General features: G+C 41.5%; 1 protein-coding gene across 1 annotated transcript in view; it reads left to right on the top strand.

Annotated features, from left to right (window-relative positions):
* Arsj (arylsulfatase family member J) overlaps window positions 1-4,823 on the top strand; it is a 71,002-nt gene extending 66,179 nt beyond the window's left edge. Inside the window, exon 2 of the mRNA XM_032896633.1 lies at window positions 3,122-4,823. Within this exon, the coding sequence (XP_032752524.1) occupies window positions 3,122-4,523 (1,402 nt within the window). The 3' untranslated portion in view covers window positions 4,524-4,823. The remainder of the gene's footprint in view (window positions 1-3,121) is intronic.
* Window positions 4,824-16,072: the final 11,249 nt, after the last annotated feature.

Genomic DNA, 16,072 nt, shown 5'->3' with positions numbered 1-16,072 from the left:
CCAACAATCTAGTTCACTGGGGTTCAGTCTTAGCAGGACCCAGGGCTTCCCCCTTCCACTGGTGCTCTTACTAGGATATTCATTGCTACCTATGAGGTCAGAACCCAGGGTCAGTCCATGTATAGTCTTTAGGTAGTGGCTTAGTCCTGGAAGCTCTGGTTGCTTGGCATTGTTGTACATATAGGGGTCTCGAGCCCTTCAAGCTCTTCCAGTTCTTTCTCTGATTCCTTCAACGGGGTCCTATTCTCAGTTCAGTGGTTTGCTGCTGGCATTCGCCTCTGTATTTGCTGTATTCTGGCTGTGTCTCTCAGGATCGATCTACATCCGGCTCCTGTCGGTCTGCACTTCTTTGCTTCATCCATCTTGTCTAATTGGGTGGCTGTATATGGGGCCACATGTGGGGCAGGCTCTGAATGGGTGTTCCTTCAGTCTCTGTTTTAATCTTTGCCTCTCTTCCCTGCCAAGGGTATTCTTGTTCCCTTTAAAGAAGGAGTGAAGCATTCACATTTTGATCATCCGCCTTGAGTTTCATTTGTTCTAGGCATCTAGGGTAATTCAAGCATTTGGGCTAATAGCCACTTATCAATGAGTGCATACCATGTATGTCTTTCTGTGATTGGGTTACCTCACTCAGGAAGATATTTTCCAGTTCCAACCACTTGCCTACGAATTTCATAAAGTCATTGTTTTTGATAGCTGAGTAATATTCCATTGTGTAGATGTATCACATTTTCTGTATCCATTCCTCTGTTGAAGGGCATCTGGGTTCTTTCCAGCTTCTGGCTATTATGAATAAGGCTGCGATGAACATAGTGGAGCATGTGTCTTTTTTATATGTTGGGGCATCTTTTGGGTATATGCCCAAAGAGGTATAGCTGATCCTCAGGCAGTTCAATGTCCAATTTTCTGAGGAACCTCCAGACTGATTTCCAGAATGGTTGTACCAGTCTGCAATCCCACCAACAATGGAGGAGTGTTCCTCTTTCTCCACATCCTCGCCAGCATCTGCTGTCACCTGAGTTTTTGATCTTAGCCATTCTCACTGGTGTGAGGTGAAATCTCAGGGTTGTTTTGATTTGCATTTCCCTTATGACTAAAGATGTTGAACATTTCTTTAGGTGTTTCTCAGCCATTCGGCATTCCTCAGCTTAAACAAACATTTCTTATATTTTCATAAGCATCACTTCCTTTGTCTCTACCACTAGGTAAAAAATAACCAACTTAATTACAAAGGCTTAAAATCTTTAGCCGTTTGAGGAATTAAATATGCATTCAGGTCAATGCATGGCTTATGTATGATAATTATTTAAGCAATAACATAGCCCTGTGAATTAATGATAAAATTTTACAAATATAGACTTTCCTCCTTTAAATTCTTTCCAGGTTTAACTTGGTAGGCCTTTCTCAATTTTTTCATGTACCAAACTAGTGATGTGACAAGTGATTGTTAGGGATCCTCAGCTAGACCAAAACTGTCAAGAACAGTGATGACACCCTCTGCATTTGGTCCTTAGTGAGGCTTGTGAAATGTCTTTAGGAGTTGCTCTAGTTTCAGTTCCCACCATTGGGATTGATGTGAAATGCTGACTGCTAATGATGAATGGGGTGAAAGGCAGATGCAAATGCAGCTTGGCACAGTGAGATGTGGTCAGCACAGGCCCCACTACCTCATCAGCGCGCATGTGTAACTAACACTGAGACACTCAGACTCGCATCACACTGCCTGCAAAGCACTCAGACACAAATTGGCCTATTCACCCAAAATACAAATGACATCACTGGGGACAAAAGTGGTGTGTGTGTGTGTGTGTGTGTGTGTGTGTGTGTGTGTAGCTCCAAGTATCCTGTCCCTACCAATATTAGGATACATGTATAAGCCACCATGACCAACTTTTCCTATGTGGGTCCTGAGGCTCTAAACTCATTTACCGAGTCGTAAAATAAATCACTCTAATAATTAATATACATAAATAGTTTATATTGAAAACAAATAAAGTCGAATGAACTCTGCATAACAACAAATTTACAAAAACATAAAAATATAATCATTTTCTTACATTCAAATAATGGTGAAGAAATGATGGCCGTAATTTTTCTAAATGAGTTTCCTATTATGCTTTATAAACAAACATAATGGTACGGTAACTTGTGGTGTCACAGTGCTCAGTAACATTAAAGAACTGAAATAAAATTCTTACAAAGAAACTAGCCCAAGTTTGGGTTTTCTATCTTAATTTTCTTCTTTGCAAATCATTTGAGTTCAAGAATACCTTCATTTTTGACCTAAATTTTTACAGCCTTTGTGTTTGTGTTCTATTTTAAAAGTTATTTTGACCATACTTAATAATATTTGACCTGTAGTCAATTCTGTTTTCATGAATTAACAGTCCATGCAAATGGACTCACAGTAACCCCATATGTTTACTATGATAGTAACGGGTTCTTGGGGGAGGGGGGATAATCCCTTGGGAAAACATCTAGGGAAAATGCTGGAAATTCGCTTCCTTGTCATTTTAATACATTGTAGAAAGGTCACTCAGATTTGCTACACCTCATTCTAATCAGTTTACTGAGGGGTCAGGAGAGGAGGAATGGGATGGGGGAGGGAGGCACAGGCAAACAGAAGTGCTCTTACTTCCTGTGGAACTAGAAGAACAATTCCATTTCAGAGATCCAGTGGGTTGAGGATGAAGTGTGAAATATTGCACGACAAGCTACCCAGGGATTTTCATAACTCTGCCTGTGTTCTAGAACACTAGTGGTAGTTTGAGAGACATGATCTCAGGATATGATTCAGACGCTAGTATGAAATCCATAATACTCTAATCCAGTGCATTCGTCTCTATATTACTAGCACTCTGTCATGTAATTAAAAGACTATTTTAATTGAGTTTTATAAGGATTTTTAAAAGACTTTGATAGTTTCCAAAGCACTGAAAATGCTCTTCGACTGTTAAATGGGAAGCCACTTGAAACTAGGGAAGTAGAAGAGAGCTACTCAATTGGTCATATTTAATTTGGGGTTGAGTTGATCTTGACAGAAACTTTATTTAAGAATCATCTGTATAGAGAATGCCCCTTTCATCCTGCCTTGACCAAATGTTTGCTCTTTCCCCCAAAGGTATCAGATACACACAGGACTTCAGCATTCTATCATTAGACCCACCCAACCCAACTGTCTACCTCTGGACAACGCAACCCTACCTCAGAAGCTGAAGGAGGTCGGCTACTCAACCCACATGGTTGGGAAGTGGCACCTGGGATTTTACAGAAGAGACTGCATGCCTACCAAGAGAGGGTTTGACACCTTTTTTGGCTCCCTTTTGGGAAGTGGCGATTATTACACACACTACAAATGTGACAGTCCTGGGGTGTGTGGCTATGACTTGTATGAAAACGACAATGCCGCTTGGGACTACGACAATGGCATCTACTCAACACAGATGTACACTCAGAGAGTGCAGCAAATCTTAGCCTCCCATGACCCCACAAAGCCTCTGTTTTTATACGTTGCTTACCAAGCTGTCCACTCACCACTGCAAGCCCCCGGCAGGTACTTTGAACACTATCGATCCATTATCAACATAAACAGGAGGAGGTATGCGGCCATGCTCTCCTGCCTGGATGAAGCGATCCACAATGTGACCCTGGCTCTAAAGAGGTATGGTTTCTATAACAATAGCATTATCATTTACTCCTCAGATAATGGCGGGCAGCCCACAGCAGGAGGAAGTAACTGGCCTCTCAGAGGCAGCAAAGGAACATATTGGGAAGGAGGCATCCGGGCAGTCGGCTTTGTGCACAGCCCACTTCTAAAAAACAAGGGAACGGTGTGTAAGGAGCTTGTGCACATCACCGATTGGTACCCGACCTTGATTTCACTGGCTGAAGGACAGATTGATGAAGACATTCAGCTAGATGGATACGATATCTGGGAGACCATAAGCGAAGGTCTTCGTTCACCCCGAGTGGATATTTTGCACAACATTGACCCCATCTATACCAAGGCGAAAAATGGTTCCTGGGCAGCAGGCTATGGAATCTGGAACACCGCGATCCAGTCGGCCATCCGGGTGCAGCACTGGAAACTGCTCACAGGAAATCCTGGCTACAGTGACTGGGTCCCCCCTCAGGCTTTCAGCAATCTGGGCCCAAACCGGTGGCACAATGAGAGGATTACCTTGTCAACTGGCAAGAGTATCTGGCTTTTCAACATCACAGCTGATCCATATGAGAGGGTGGACCTATCCAGCAGATACCCAGGCATCGTGAAGAAGCTGCTTCGGAGACTGTCACAGTTCAACAAGACGGCGGTGCCTGTCAGGTACCCCCCGAAGGATCCCAGAAGCAACCCTAGGCTCAACGGAGGAGTCTGGGGTCCGTGGTATAAAGAGGAAAACAAGAAAAAGAAGACAAACAAAACCAAGGCTAAAAAATTGCAAAAGAAAAGTAAGGCTAGGACGAGGAAGCAGAGGGCAGCTCGCTCCTCAACAAAATGCCACCCAAGAGTTACCACTGGCTAAATGCTTTGGTTAAACTTATATTGCCTGGTTTCTAGGTAATTCAGAGAATTTGGCTCAGACGTACCTCAGCCAAGCGCCTCGGGCTTGTTTTCACATTGCTCTGTGCCAGAGACTTCTGGCACCTGGCTGCCACGTGGACAAAACTACCCTCCTGGGTGCCAAAGGCTATGCTTCTGCAGGCCACACAAGGAGGAGAAAGCGGCTACTTATTTATCCCTAGTCTGTGTAAACCGTGACGAATCATGAGTCAGTTGACCAAACAAAATGCTTTGAATCCCTTGAATCACGAGAGGGACTGTGACCCGCGGTAGTCTTGAGTACAGGGTAATTACAGGGTAACACGATTAAAAAATGACTTTGGATGTAGTCAGAGATTGTGTTCCCTCAAAGACCTAAAAAACAGTGCTTCTAGATGAAAAATTGTGTATGTATCACATGAAACTTGGGCTTTTAAGCTACTTTTATTTCACGTTGCTGTCGCCTGAGAAAAACCTGCTTCTCTTCCGTGGACACCTTGCCCCTCATCTCATCCTGCTTAAAGGAACAGCGGATAATGTCTGAGCATTGCCAGAAGTGAATGTAACTATGTCCCAAACACTTTGATAGAACAAGAATTTCAATATAAAGTGCCTAATTTATTTCTTCAAAAAAGTTAAGCAAGTGATTTTAATTATTTTATTTTAGTTTCTACGTAAGAATTTTATTTCAATTCTTTATGGTTCCTAAGCACTGTAATACCATAAGTTACTGTAATTTTATGGTTGTTCATAAACTATAAAAGGAAACTCATTCAGAAAAATTACAGTCACCATATTTTACCATTATTTGGATGTAGGGAGATGAATATATTTTTAAACTTTTGTAAGTTTGTTGTTATACAGAGTTGATTTGACTTTATTGTTCCCAACATAAACTATTTATGTATATTAATTATTAAAGTGATTTATTTTATGGCAATAGTGTGACTTTTCTGATTTAATTTTTAGACTTCCAAAAACAACCATATTATTCAGTTTGACAAATAAAAATCTTGTTAGTCTTTTTAGCTGCCCAGGCTGGCCTTGAACTTGTGACTAATGGACATGTACCAGCTTGCCTGACTACAGGCAAAAAAGATCTTTGCAAACAGGCCTTAGAAGAGATAGTGTCCTAACACAGTAATAAATATTTTGCAAATGAAGAGATCCCCCCTCCCAATGTGGTTACTGCATTGAGAACAGTGTTCTGTTATTGACAAATAATATTTACAATGACCCTACTCTTACATATAATACAGAGTCAGGAAAAACAGAAATGGAAAATACAGATTAAGTGGGGCCTAGTTTAAAACCCACTATGGAACATGAGAGGATGGAAGAATGATTATCTGTAATGGAGCTGATCTCAGGGCCAGGGAGCAGCCACTGTCCTGGCATAGAACTTTCTTTGGTATGCTCTCTCTTAATGCAGAAGGCGCGAGGCCACATTTAAAGAGTCACAGACAGCAGCAACTGTGGCTAGGAACAATGATCAGACAGGAAGTGACGGAGGAGTTGGGCGGGGCCTGCGCCATTTACTGCGCAAATATAGGAAAACAGAGGCAGCTGCCCATGATTCTGAAAACCTGTGGAAGCTCTGAAACTATACTAAAATCGGCAAGATGAGTTTAAAAAAAATGCTTACTTTTACTACTTTGTTTCTAAAGAGTGATGCTCCATTTTGCTATAGAGCATTTCCTGAAGTTTTGTCTTATGGGAACACTGTCAATACAGGCCTTTTTTCGGTAGAATGTAAAATGGTGTTATGACGTAACATAACATACGGTTTTGTTATACCACAGCTAAGCTAAAACAGAGTTTAGAAGAAAAATAGATTTAAAAAAAAATCCTTGGTTGATCCACACATATTGGTGCACACCTTTAATCACGGAACATGGGACGCAGAGGCCAGTGGATCTCCCTGAGTTCAAAACCTGTCCAGTCTGTATAGCAATTTTCAGGCCAGACGAAGATTTTTAGACCCTAGGAGAGAAACTAAAACAAAGAAACAAAAACATTAAAACATTAACTAGCAGTATCATTTTAATGCATGCCTTTTCAAAGCATGCATTATAATTTCAAAACTTTGCATTATAATTACAAAGACAAAAATTTCTACAAAGCTTTTTGCCATTGATTTTATCATAAAAATTCTTCTTTATAATCCATTATATTGTACTAGGATTCTGGCGGACTGTACGATTGTTCTTTAAGCGTAGAATCTTACCATGCAATCTTCTTCATGTTTGTAGTATGGCAGAGGGGCCAAAGAAAGATGAAGGAAGTAAATTAAGATTATTAATTTTAACCCACACTAGAGCCCAGTAAGTGTTACCTATTGTGAGGGGACTACTGGTTCTCTATAAATAACAGTAAACTCTTAATACTGAATACAAGCCAAAAGTTTCCTGACAGGAAATGGCTCTGGAATTATCTGTTGCTATTTTCAAAATATGTTTATTTATTATTTGTCGTTTTTGTACTGGTAACCAATGTATTCTGATCACCCTGCCCCCTCCCACAGAGCTTCCTTTCCCAATAAGTTTCCCTCCTACCCTTAGCTTGTGGTCCTGGGTGGGCTAAGGAAGAAAAGTCTCAGTGTCTCACTCCTTGGAAACTGAAAGAATGAACAAAATTATCTCCCAAGTACTCTCAGCAAATCACGGTGCATCCCCAGATGCCTCAGAAGGAAAGGCTGGGCAGGGCTCCGTCTAACCTACTCCAGCTCCATGCCGAATTGCCCGTTCCCTTCTGGCTACGGCAGGCCCTCAGGACTCATTTCTCTGCTGCCTGTGGCTCTCTCAAGTATAAACCGTGTCATTTAGGACTTCTGATCCTTTACTGAGAAAGACCAGAGAAACCCCCACTGCTTCTGCCAGAAAATAATTTGTGGAGGTATCTATTTGCACAGGATGGAAATGGAGATTAAGAATGCTTTCTTCAAACAGAGAAGCCAGTAATGAAACACCTTGGCACCAAGAACCTTACAGTCTCTGAAATCACAGAGCTCTTAGCTGTCTAGTCTACTGCAAAAACTCATTTCATATTCGTTTATATGCCTTTTCTCACTTTTCTAAAAATTGATGGATATTATGATTTTTCTGGATCGAGTTTCCATTAGAAATCTTAACTGGGAAGCTGTGTCACTGAAAGTTGAATAATTATAGTCAATGTATTTTACACTTTGATTCTCCAAGGAATTTGCCTCCGGGATTGCTTCTTCTTATTAGTAATACTCATAAGCATGTAAATTGTGCAGCAGTTGACAGGAAGAAACTGCCTAGCCCACCAAACAATCCCCACCCGATAAGCCAGTAGCTATTTTGTTTCTTAAGGGGGAAATGCATCCAGATACTCATTCATTTAACAGCTCTCTACAGTGGTTTACCCGTCTGCAGGTTACTTTCTAGCCAAGTACTCTCTAGTCAAGTAAGTACTCAATAAAAACAAGCAAAAGAAAAGGTCAGTGAAGGGCCAAACAGAAAATTTGTATAAAAGACCTAAGGATTAGAGGAAGAGCTCATTGAAGCATGTTTAATCACCTATTGGTTCAGTGTCTGTTAAGTGACATAGCAGTGGCATATGCAAGGGTATGGCCATCCCCTCCCAGCAACATGACCCCACGATTCCTCTTGCTCTTTCTTAATGGCATTGTATGCTATCTTACACAGGCCGGTGTGTCTGTTCATCTACATAAACCACACCCCAAACACAGTGCTTTCAATATAGATTTGAATGAATAAATGAAATCACATACTCTGCTATCCAGCTACGTTTGCTTATATTTTCTTTTTCATTTCTTGTGTGAGGGTTTCATAGATTAAAAACAGAACTAATCACCCCCCTCCCCAGGCACTGTCTCTCTATGGTTGACTGTCCCAGAAGTTACTGCGTAGACCAGGCTGTCCTTGAACTCACTGTGATCCTCCTGCCTCTGTATCTCAGGAGTACATCACTACCATGACCAGGTTCCCTTTTCAATTTTAAACAAGGGGGTTGGGGATTTGGCTCAGTGGTAGAGCGCTTGCCTAGGAAGCGCAAGGTCCTGTGTTCGGTCCCCAGCCCTGAAAAAAAAAAAAAAGAAGAAAAAGAAAAAGAAAAAAAAAAAAAAACAAGGACTCATGTAGCCCAGAATGGCTACAAATGCACTTAACTGAACTACACGGGGATGACGGCTCCGTTACAGTTCTAGTGCTGTAAAGAGACAGCATGACAAACATTAGGGGTCCATGTACAGTTTCAGAGGGTCAGTCCATAACCATCATGTCGGGAAACACAGCAACAGGCAGGCAGGCATGATGCTGGAAAAGCAGCTGAAGCTTATATTATATGTACAAGTCAGAGGCAGAAAGAGACTGGGCCAGGGAGAGATTTTAAACTTCAAAGCCCCTGCCCAGTGGCACTCTTCTTCCAAAAAGGCCACACCTCCTAGTCCTTCCTTAAAAATCCATCAACTAGAAACTAAGCATTCACATATATGAGCTTATAGGATCTTTCTTATCCGTACCACCACAGCGATCTTGAACCTCTGATCATCCTGCCTCTACTTCTAAAAGTGCTGAGATTACAGGCACGTGCCACCATGCCTAGTTTAGAATTAATTATGTGTAATACCATTCCTCATAATAACAAAACTGACATAAAGTACCGAAGTTTCTAGCGCCATAAAAACTTATTACTGGAACAGAGTGTCTCAGTAAAAAGCTGAGCAAAAAAATCAAATAAAATGGATGCAAGCTTTATCTATATCGTTTTTATTTCCTCGTAACATAGAACATTGCCTTTCTAACACAGCTTTGAGTAATACAAAATGCACTAGCTTTAAGCAATCTCCAGGACAGAAACATAGGGGCTGGAATTGTGAATGTTCCATTTGTACCACTTTGGGAAAGGAAAAAAAAATGTAGTTATCAGATAAACTTTTGTGTCTCCATAGGGATATGGAAGCTTATGTTTATGGTTCACATCTTGGTTTTGTTTGTTTTTTCAAAAGCCTCCAGATTGACGGACTAAGAATTCTGTTTTTGGAAAAGATATCCCTTTCTTACTCATCTTACTGGCTAGACATCTGAATGGCATTGACTCATTGACTGGATAGGACTGATTCATTGACTAGCATCAAGATGTTCTCTTAGGAAGTTAATCAGTTTAAACTATACTTACCCAAGTACTGATTGTATTTCCTTTCTCTCAAATTTGCCACAATCCTGTCACAGTCTCTGTCAACTGACAGATACAACTGCAGGGAACAATAACTCCCCATGTTGAGATGTAATAACACAAAGGCTCATTAGAAATGCCCTGCCTATTCACTACCTGCCATTTTTTTCTACTGATAATTAAGTGGGAAACATGCTATTTTTCACAAATCAAACGTAAAATTTGTCTTCTAGATAAAAATCCAAACCCAGCCATCAATGTGATTACGTCATGTGAATTCTCCCAGGATCAATGCTTCCAGAATTAATGTTCCTTGTGCACTGAGAACTGACTGAAATGTGGCATCAACTGACATTTAAATTCTAAACGACCATGAAATTCAAATAAACAAGCGGGCAAAAGGAGGAGTTTGTCTGGGCCTTCTGAAGGGGTCCCAGAGTGAACTGCCGGCCTGTTTAATAGGAGAAAGACACAAATTACCTATGGGCACAAAAGTATTCACAAAGCGAAGGTCTATGCATGATGCAACAGGATGCAGATTTCCCCACTCCCCTTCCTCAACAGGGGAGGGTAAATGGTATACAGAAGAATCAGTGGGCTTGCAGACACTTTAAAGGACACAGTCTATTGTGCCCACAGAACAAAGGATTGCACAAAGTCCTTTTGAAGACCAGAATAATCAGGATCAACATACTAGAAGAAAGTATTGGATGACAATGGCTTGTAATGGTGTGTATGCAAGATCGTTTTCTAAGATTCAGCAAGGTGCATTTACATTTTTATTCATACATATATATAATTAAGTATATGTTATATGTATTTAAAGATAAAGAGGCCATGAATTTGGGAAGGGGTTTGGGAAGATGGGAATTAGAGGAAAGAGTGCTAAATGATGTAAATATATATGTATATATAATATTTTATATATATGTGTACAAACATATATAATTTATATATACACGTATACATTTAATTTTAAAGGAGATTTTAAAGGGACTTCATTCTTAGCTCTTGAGATAGGAGCTTAACTATTGAAAACTCAGGATAGGGCTAAGATAAAAAACTCAGGTGACAGCAAATGCTGGCAAGGATGTGGAGAAAGAGGAACACTCCTCCATTGTTGGTGGAATTGCAGACTGGTACAACCATTCTGGAAATCAGTCCGGAGGTTCCTCAGAAAATTGGACATTGAACTACCCGAGGACCCAGCTATACCTCTCTTGGGCATATACCCCAAAGATGCCCCAACATATAAAAAAGACACGTGCTCCACTATGTTCATCGCAGCCTTATTTATAATAGCCAGAAGGTGGAAAGAACCCAGATGCCCTTCAACAGAGGAATGGATACAGAAAATGGGATACATCTACACAATGGAATATTACTCAGCTATCAAAAACAATGACTTTATGAAATTCGTAGGCAAATGGTTGGAACTGAAAAATATCATCCTGAGTGAGGTAACCCAATCACAGAAAAACACACATGGTATGCACTCATTGATAAGTGGCTATTAGCCCAAATGCTTGAATTACCCTAGATGTACAGAACACATGAAACTCAAGAAGGATGATCAAAATGTGAATGCTTCACTCCTTCTTTAAAAGGGGAACAAGAATACCCTTGGCAGGGAATAGGGAGGCAAAGTTTAGAACAGAGGCAGAAGGAACACCCATTCAGAGCCTGCCCCACATGTGGCCCATACATATACAGCCACCCAATTAGACAAGATGGATGAAGCAAAGAAGTGCAGGCTGACAGGAGCCGGATGTAGATCTCTCCTGAGAGACACAGCCAGAATACAGCAAATACATAGGCGAATGCCAGCAGCAAACCACTGAACTGAGAACAGGACCCCCATTGAAGGAATCAGAGAAAGAACTGGAAGAGCTTGAAGGGGCTTGAGACCCCATATGAACAACAATGCCAACCAACCAGAGCTTCCAGGGACTAAGCCACTACCCAAAGACTATACATGGACTGACCCTGGGCTCCAACCTCATAGGTAGCAATGAATAGCCTAGTAAGGGCACCAGTGGAAGGGGAGGCCCTTGGTCCTGCCAAGACTGAACCCCCAGTGAACGTGATTGTTGAGGGGAGGGCAGTAATGGGGGGGACGATGGGGAGGGAAATATCCATAGAGAAGGGGAGAGGGAGGAGATAGGGGATGTTGGCCAGGTAACCAGGAAAGGGCATAACAATTGAAATGTAAATAAGAAATACTCAAGTTAATAAAGATGGGGAAAAAAAACAAAACTCAGGATACGGACCATTGATAAGTATGTTTCTCCTCGGCAGGTCCATGCTATAACAAACAAGTAAGTATCTTGGTAAAGCTTCATACATCTTGTGAAGCATCATGATAAACCTTCCTAAGTCTTGGGGTCCAAACTCCTTTCACCTAAAATTGTCACCTCATGAAGTCACCTTATCTGTGTGTGACAGTCAGTGGAATTCTTTACATGGTTAGGGAAAAAAATCCTTTATTACTCAAAACTACTTTTTTTTTTAAAATTTCTCTGCCACCAAACATCCAAGGGATCCCTTTAAGGAGAAGTGGGATAACATATCTGTCACCATCTCCTATGCAGGATCCCACTCTATTTTTAGCATTTCCTGATAGAAGCAACCCTCCATACTGAGAGAAAAGTAAGCAAACTGTCTTTCATTATTTTTACTAGGCATTTAGATTTAATATCAGCTGCATAATGTTATCAATTATTTTTCTTTCCTTCAAGCTTTACTGAAAGCTACAGTTACCACAGAATTCCAGCTACAAAATTCCCAGCTGCCGAGGTGTCCTGCTGTCTCCCAGCAGGCTGCAGGGCAGTGTGGCCTAAGCAACCTGTGGGATGGAGAAGATCCACTTTAACTACCCTTTGGCTTGTGCTGTGAAGTCCCTGGCATCCACACCGGCCTCAAGCTGCATTGTTGTACATCTCCCAAGTAATTGTTATTCCAGACTCAACAGCTATGGTCAGCCACACACCCCAGTACTCCTGTTAGATGGATGATGGGCAAAGCAGAGAAAGGAGACTGAATGAGCGTGCACATTGGAAAGGGGAGCAGAAATGGGGATGGAGTGACCCTAAGCTCATCCTCGAGGTGCTGTCATAAACTTTAGACTTAAATAAGGGAAGAATTGGGGCAGGGTGCAAAAGGCATTCCTGATTAAACTGCCCTGGTTCTGAATAGAGTCTCCTTAATGGTTATCTCAATTATGGTTCCACGGTGTGGTTCAAAGAAGACCCTTGCTTGAGGTAACAAGCCAGTTTGCATGAGATGATAACTACCACTTCAGGATACAGCTTCGTCCTCATTGGGCACTGATATTCTATTTGGCTAGGGCTCGTTCTGCTTGTAATCCTAGGTGACTGCAGGTTTAGAACAAAGGATACAGACCTTTAGATGTATTTTAGAGATCTGGAATAGGATGCTGCAACACATTGCTGGTAAGTTCACCCGGTTACTCATCATTATGCCTGCAGCTTTGGAAGGGGATAAGAAAGATGAGGTATTATGGCCTTTGGATAGGTACTCTTTGCATGATTCTCATGGCTACCTGCAGATGAAGCACTGATGCAAAATCAGGTAGACACCAGTACAGATCTTTTTGGCTACCCTGTCAGCCACTGCTTCTTAGCAAAAGCGATGTCTAAGTACCTAATGTACCTAAAGCATGATCCACTTTGACTTCGATGGGACTGAGACAATCTCTTTAGAAAACCTGGATGTTCCCAGATCTTGTTTTCCTTCCTCTGGAACTGAAGACGAAAGCAGCATTTGACCTGCCTGACCCACTGCCCCACTGCCCTCAGCACAAGCCAGCACTTTCTCTGCCCTCTTGAAAATGACTGCTTCAGTTCTCGTTGGCTTCCCTCAAATCCTACCAGTCATAAGTGGGGCTCTCTTCTCTTTCTTCTACACAATCATCTTTCAAAATCCAGTCCTTGTGGTGCAAGCCTAGATTCCCAGCACTCAGGAGGCTAAGGTAGGATGATTGTCAGGGTTCAAGGCCACCTGGGCTATATACAGCGAGACTGTCTTGATTTAAAAAAAAAAAAGGGAAGAAGAAGTAAGAGGAGGAGGAGGTGGAAGGGGAGGAAGAAGAGGGGGAGGAGGAAGATGGGGAAGGAAGAAGGAAGAGGCAAGAACAGAAAAGGGAACAATTTCAAACAAACTACCATCATTGTCAGCAAAATAAATGAGGTTTTGATATAGAAGGAGCTTGAAGTAATATTATTGCTGTCATAAAGAATTTACCAATAAACTAGCTTAGGAGACATTAGGTTACATAAAGTAGAGTTTAGCTAAGGAGCCTCTTCCTCTAAAGCACCCCAAAAATAAGTAGTGCACTAACCAGGCTTGTTTGGAACAAGCCAAGGTTAGGATTGCTAACATGTAAATGGTGATCAGAATTGATCAACTATTTGGCTTCATTCCCATAACAAAGGAGACAGTGACTCAATAGGTTCTTCTGCCTATCAGAGACCCTCACCTCTATCAGGCATCTCAGGGTCAGCACAAGGTGACAATCATGTTAAGCCCTGGCCCAACTTAAAGCCCTGTTTATTTTTTTAGGAAAAACATAATTCTGCCTTGTTTGGAAAAATGACCCTGGGTGACAGCAATTGGAAAAGAACAACACCACAGCTTACAAAACAATGCTGGCAGCGTCTTTGCTGTGCAAGTCTCTCGTTTGCCTAAGATTCCAGATTTACAATCTCCTGTCTCTGTTTAAATTGTTCAAAGTGTAACCTGGGGCCGAGGCTTGAAAAGGGTTTAAGTATAATCATGTAAGCGGAATGCATAAGCATACGCTCTACATAGCTTAGCAAAAGTTTTGGTTTGAGGCTAGCTCCTTTGGGGGCATTAGCCAGAACTGGATGCACACTGCAAGTAAAGAGCTTTTTGCTTATTTTTCCTGTGTGTGTGTGGAGTGAATTCTCGCTGCGAACCAGGACAGATTTCTCTGCTTACGTTTCACTTCTACATGGTATCTCAAAGAAAGGAGTCTTCTAGAACACAAGCCAGAGTCCACACAGCACAGTAATGATGACAAGGCCCATGTTCAAAGCTCATGCACGAGTCTAGGGTCACTATTGGATAGGAACTCTGCGTTTGGGAACCATGAGCTTAACAAAAGAAATCACATCTGTTGCATCCCCTCCCCTCCTTTCTGAGGAAAAGAAACCTCCTTCCCCTTTCACCTTTTAATTTTGGATGAGGGAAGGGAGAAGTGTGTGTGTTTGTGTGTGTGTGTGTGTGTGTGTGTGTGTGTATGGGTGGGTGTGGGTGTGGGTGTGGGCACACGCACGCACGTGTGTCATTTTCCTCTACCACTCTCCATTTGGATTTCAAAGAGTGTCTCTCACTGAACCAGAATTTATTTACCAATTAGCTAGATGGAGTTCTGAGGCTCCAGTGTGCTTTGCACCTCACCACCACCACCAGAGCTGAGGTTACACATATGTGTCACTTGAGCATGTATTTGAATACTAATGATCCAAACTCTGGTCTCCAAGCATCCAAGGCAGGCACCACACTGAGGACATCACCTAGGATTCTCATTTGTAAGCCTTTGAAATACAAACGAATTCTTCGGGACAGGTAAGAGGTAGTGAAAAACCCAGACAGACACACGTTCATTGGCTCTGAAGAAAAAAATGTTTATTGACCTCTGGCAACATTTGCTCAGAAGGCTCTAACTATTCTGAAACATGAAAATATTTGCTTCCTAGCTGTCTGTGGGTGCACACTGGAATAGGGAAGGGCCACAGATAGGGGTGAGGTAAATTTTAGGGATAAAGGGAGTATTTTATAACTGAACCATGGGAACTGCCCATAGGAATTGCATAGGTAATATCCAAATATCTCCGACTTTTACACTTACAAAGAGTAAACTATGTAGTATATGATGGATTAAATGAAAGCTGTCACTTGGGAAAATTGTTTACAGTTAATACATTTCACAAAATGTATTAGCTCCTGAAATACTCAACAAATGCATACACATCAATAAGAGAACGAGTATAACATTCTTTATGGAAGATAATACAAATCCACGACAATGATCTCAGAGCCATTAAGCATCAAAGAAATACACGTGAAAGCCATAACACTCCAGCTATGCACGTCTATGGGAAGGCTGCAATAAAAAGGCACTACAAAATATTAGTGATTATGGTAAACACCTGAAAGGACTGAAAAAGAGGCTGACTCAATACTACCACTTCACCTGACCTTTTTTGGTCGTGCTGGTGAAGCTGAGTACATATAGAATATTTTTCATTTACATCAAGTTGTTGATGTATGCCACTACAACCCAGAATATGTACTTTTAGGTTTATACCTACAAAAATGTGTTTTATA

The sequence above is a fragment of the Rattus rattus genome, chromosome 3, assembly GCF_011064425.1.
Source record: "Rattus rattus isolate New Zealand chromosome 3, Rrattus_CSIRO_v1, whole genome shotgun sequence".
NCBI lineage: Eukaryota > Metazoa > Chordata > Mammalia > Rodentia > Muridae > Rattus > Rattus rattus.
This window is presented reverse-complemented; position numbering and strand designations above follow the sequence as displayed.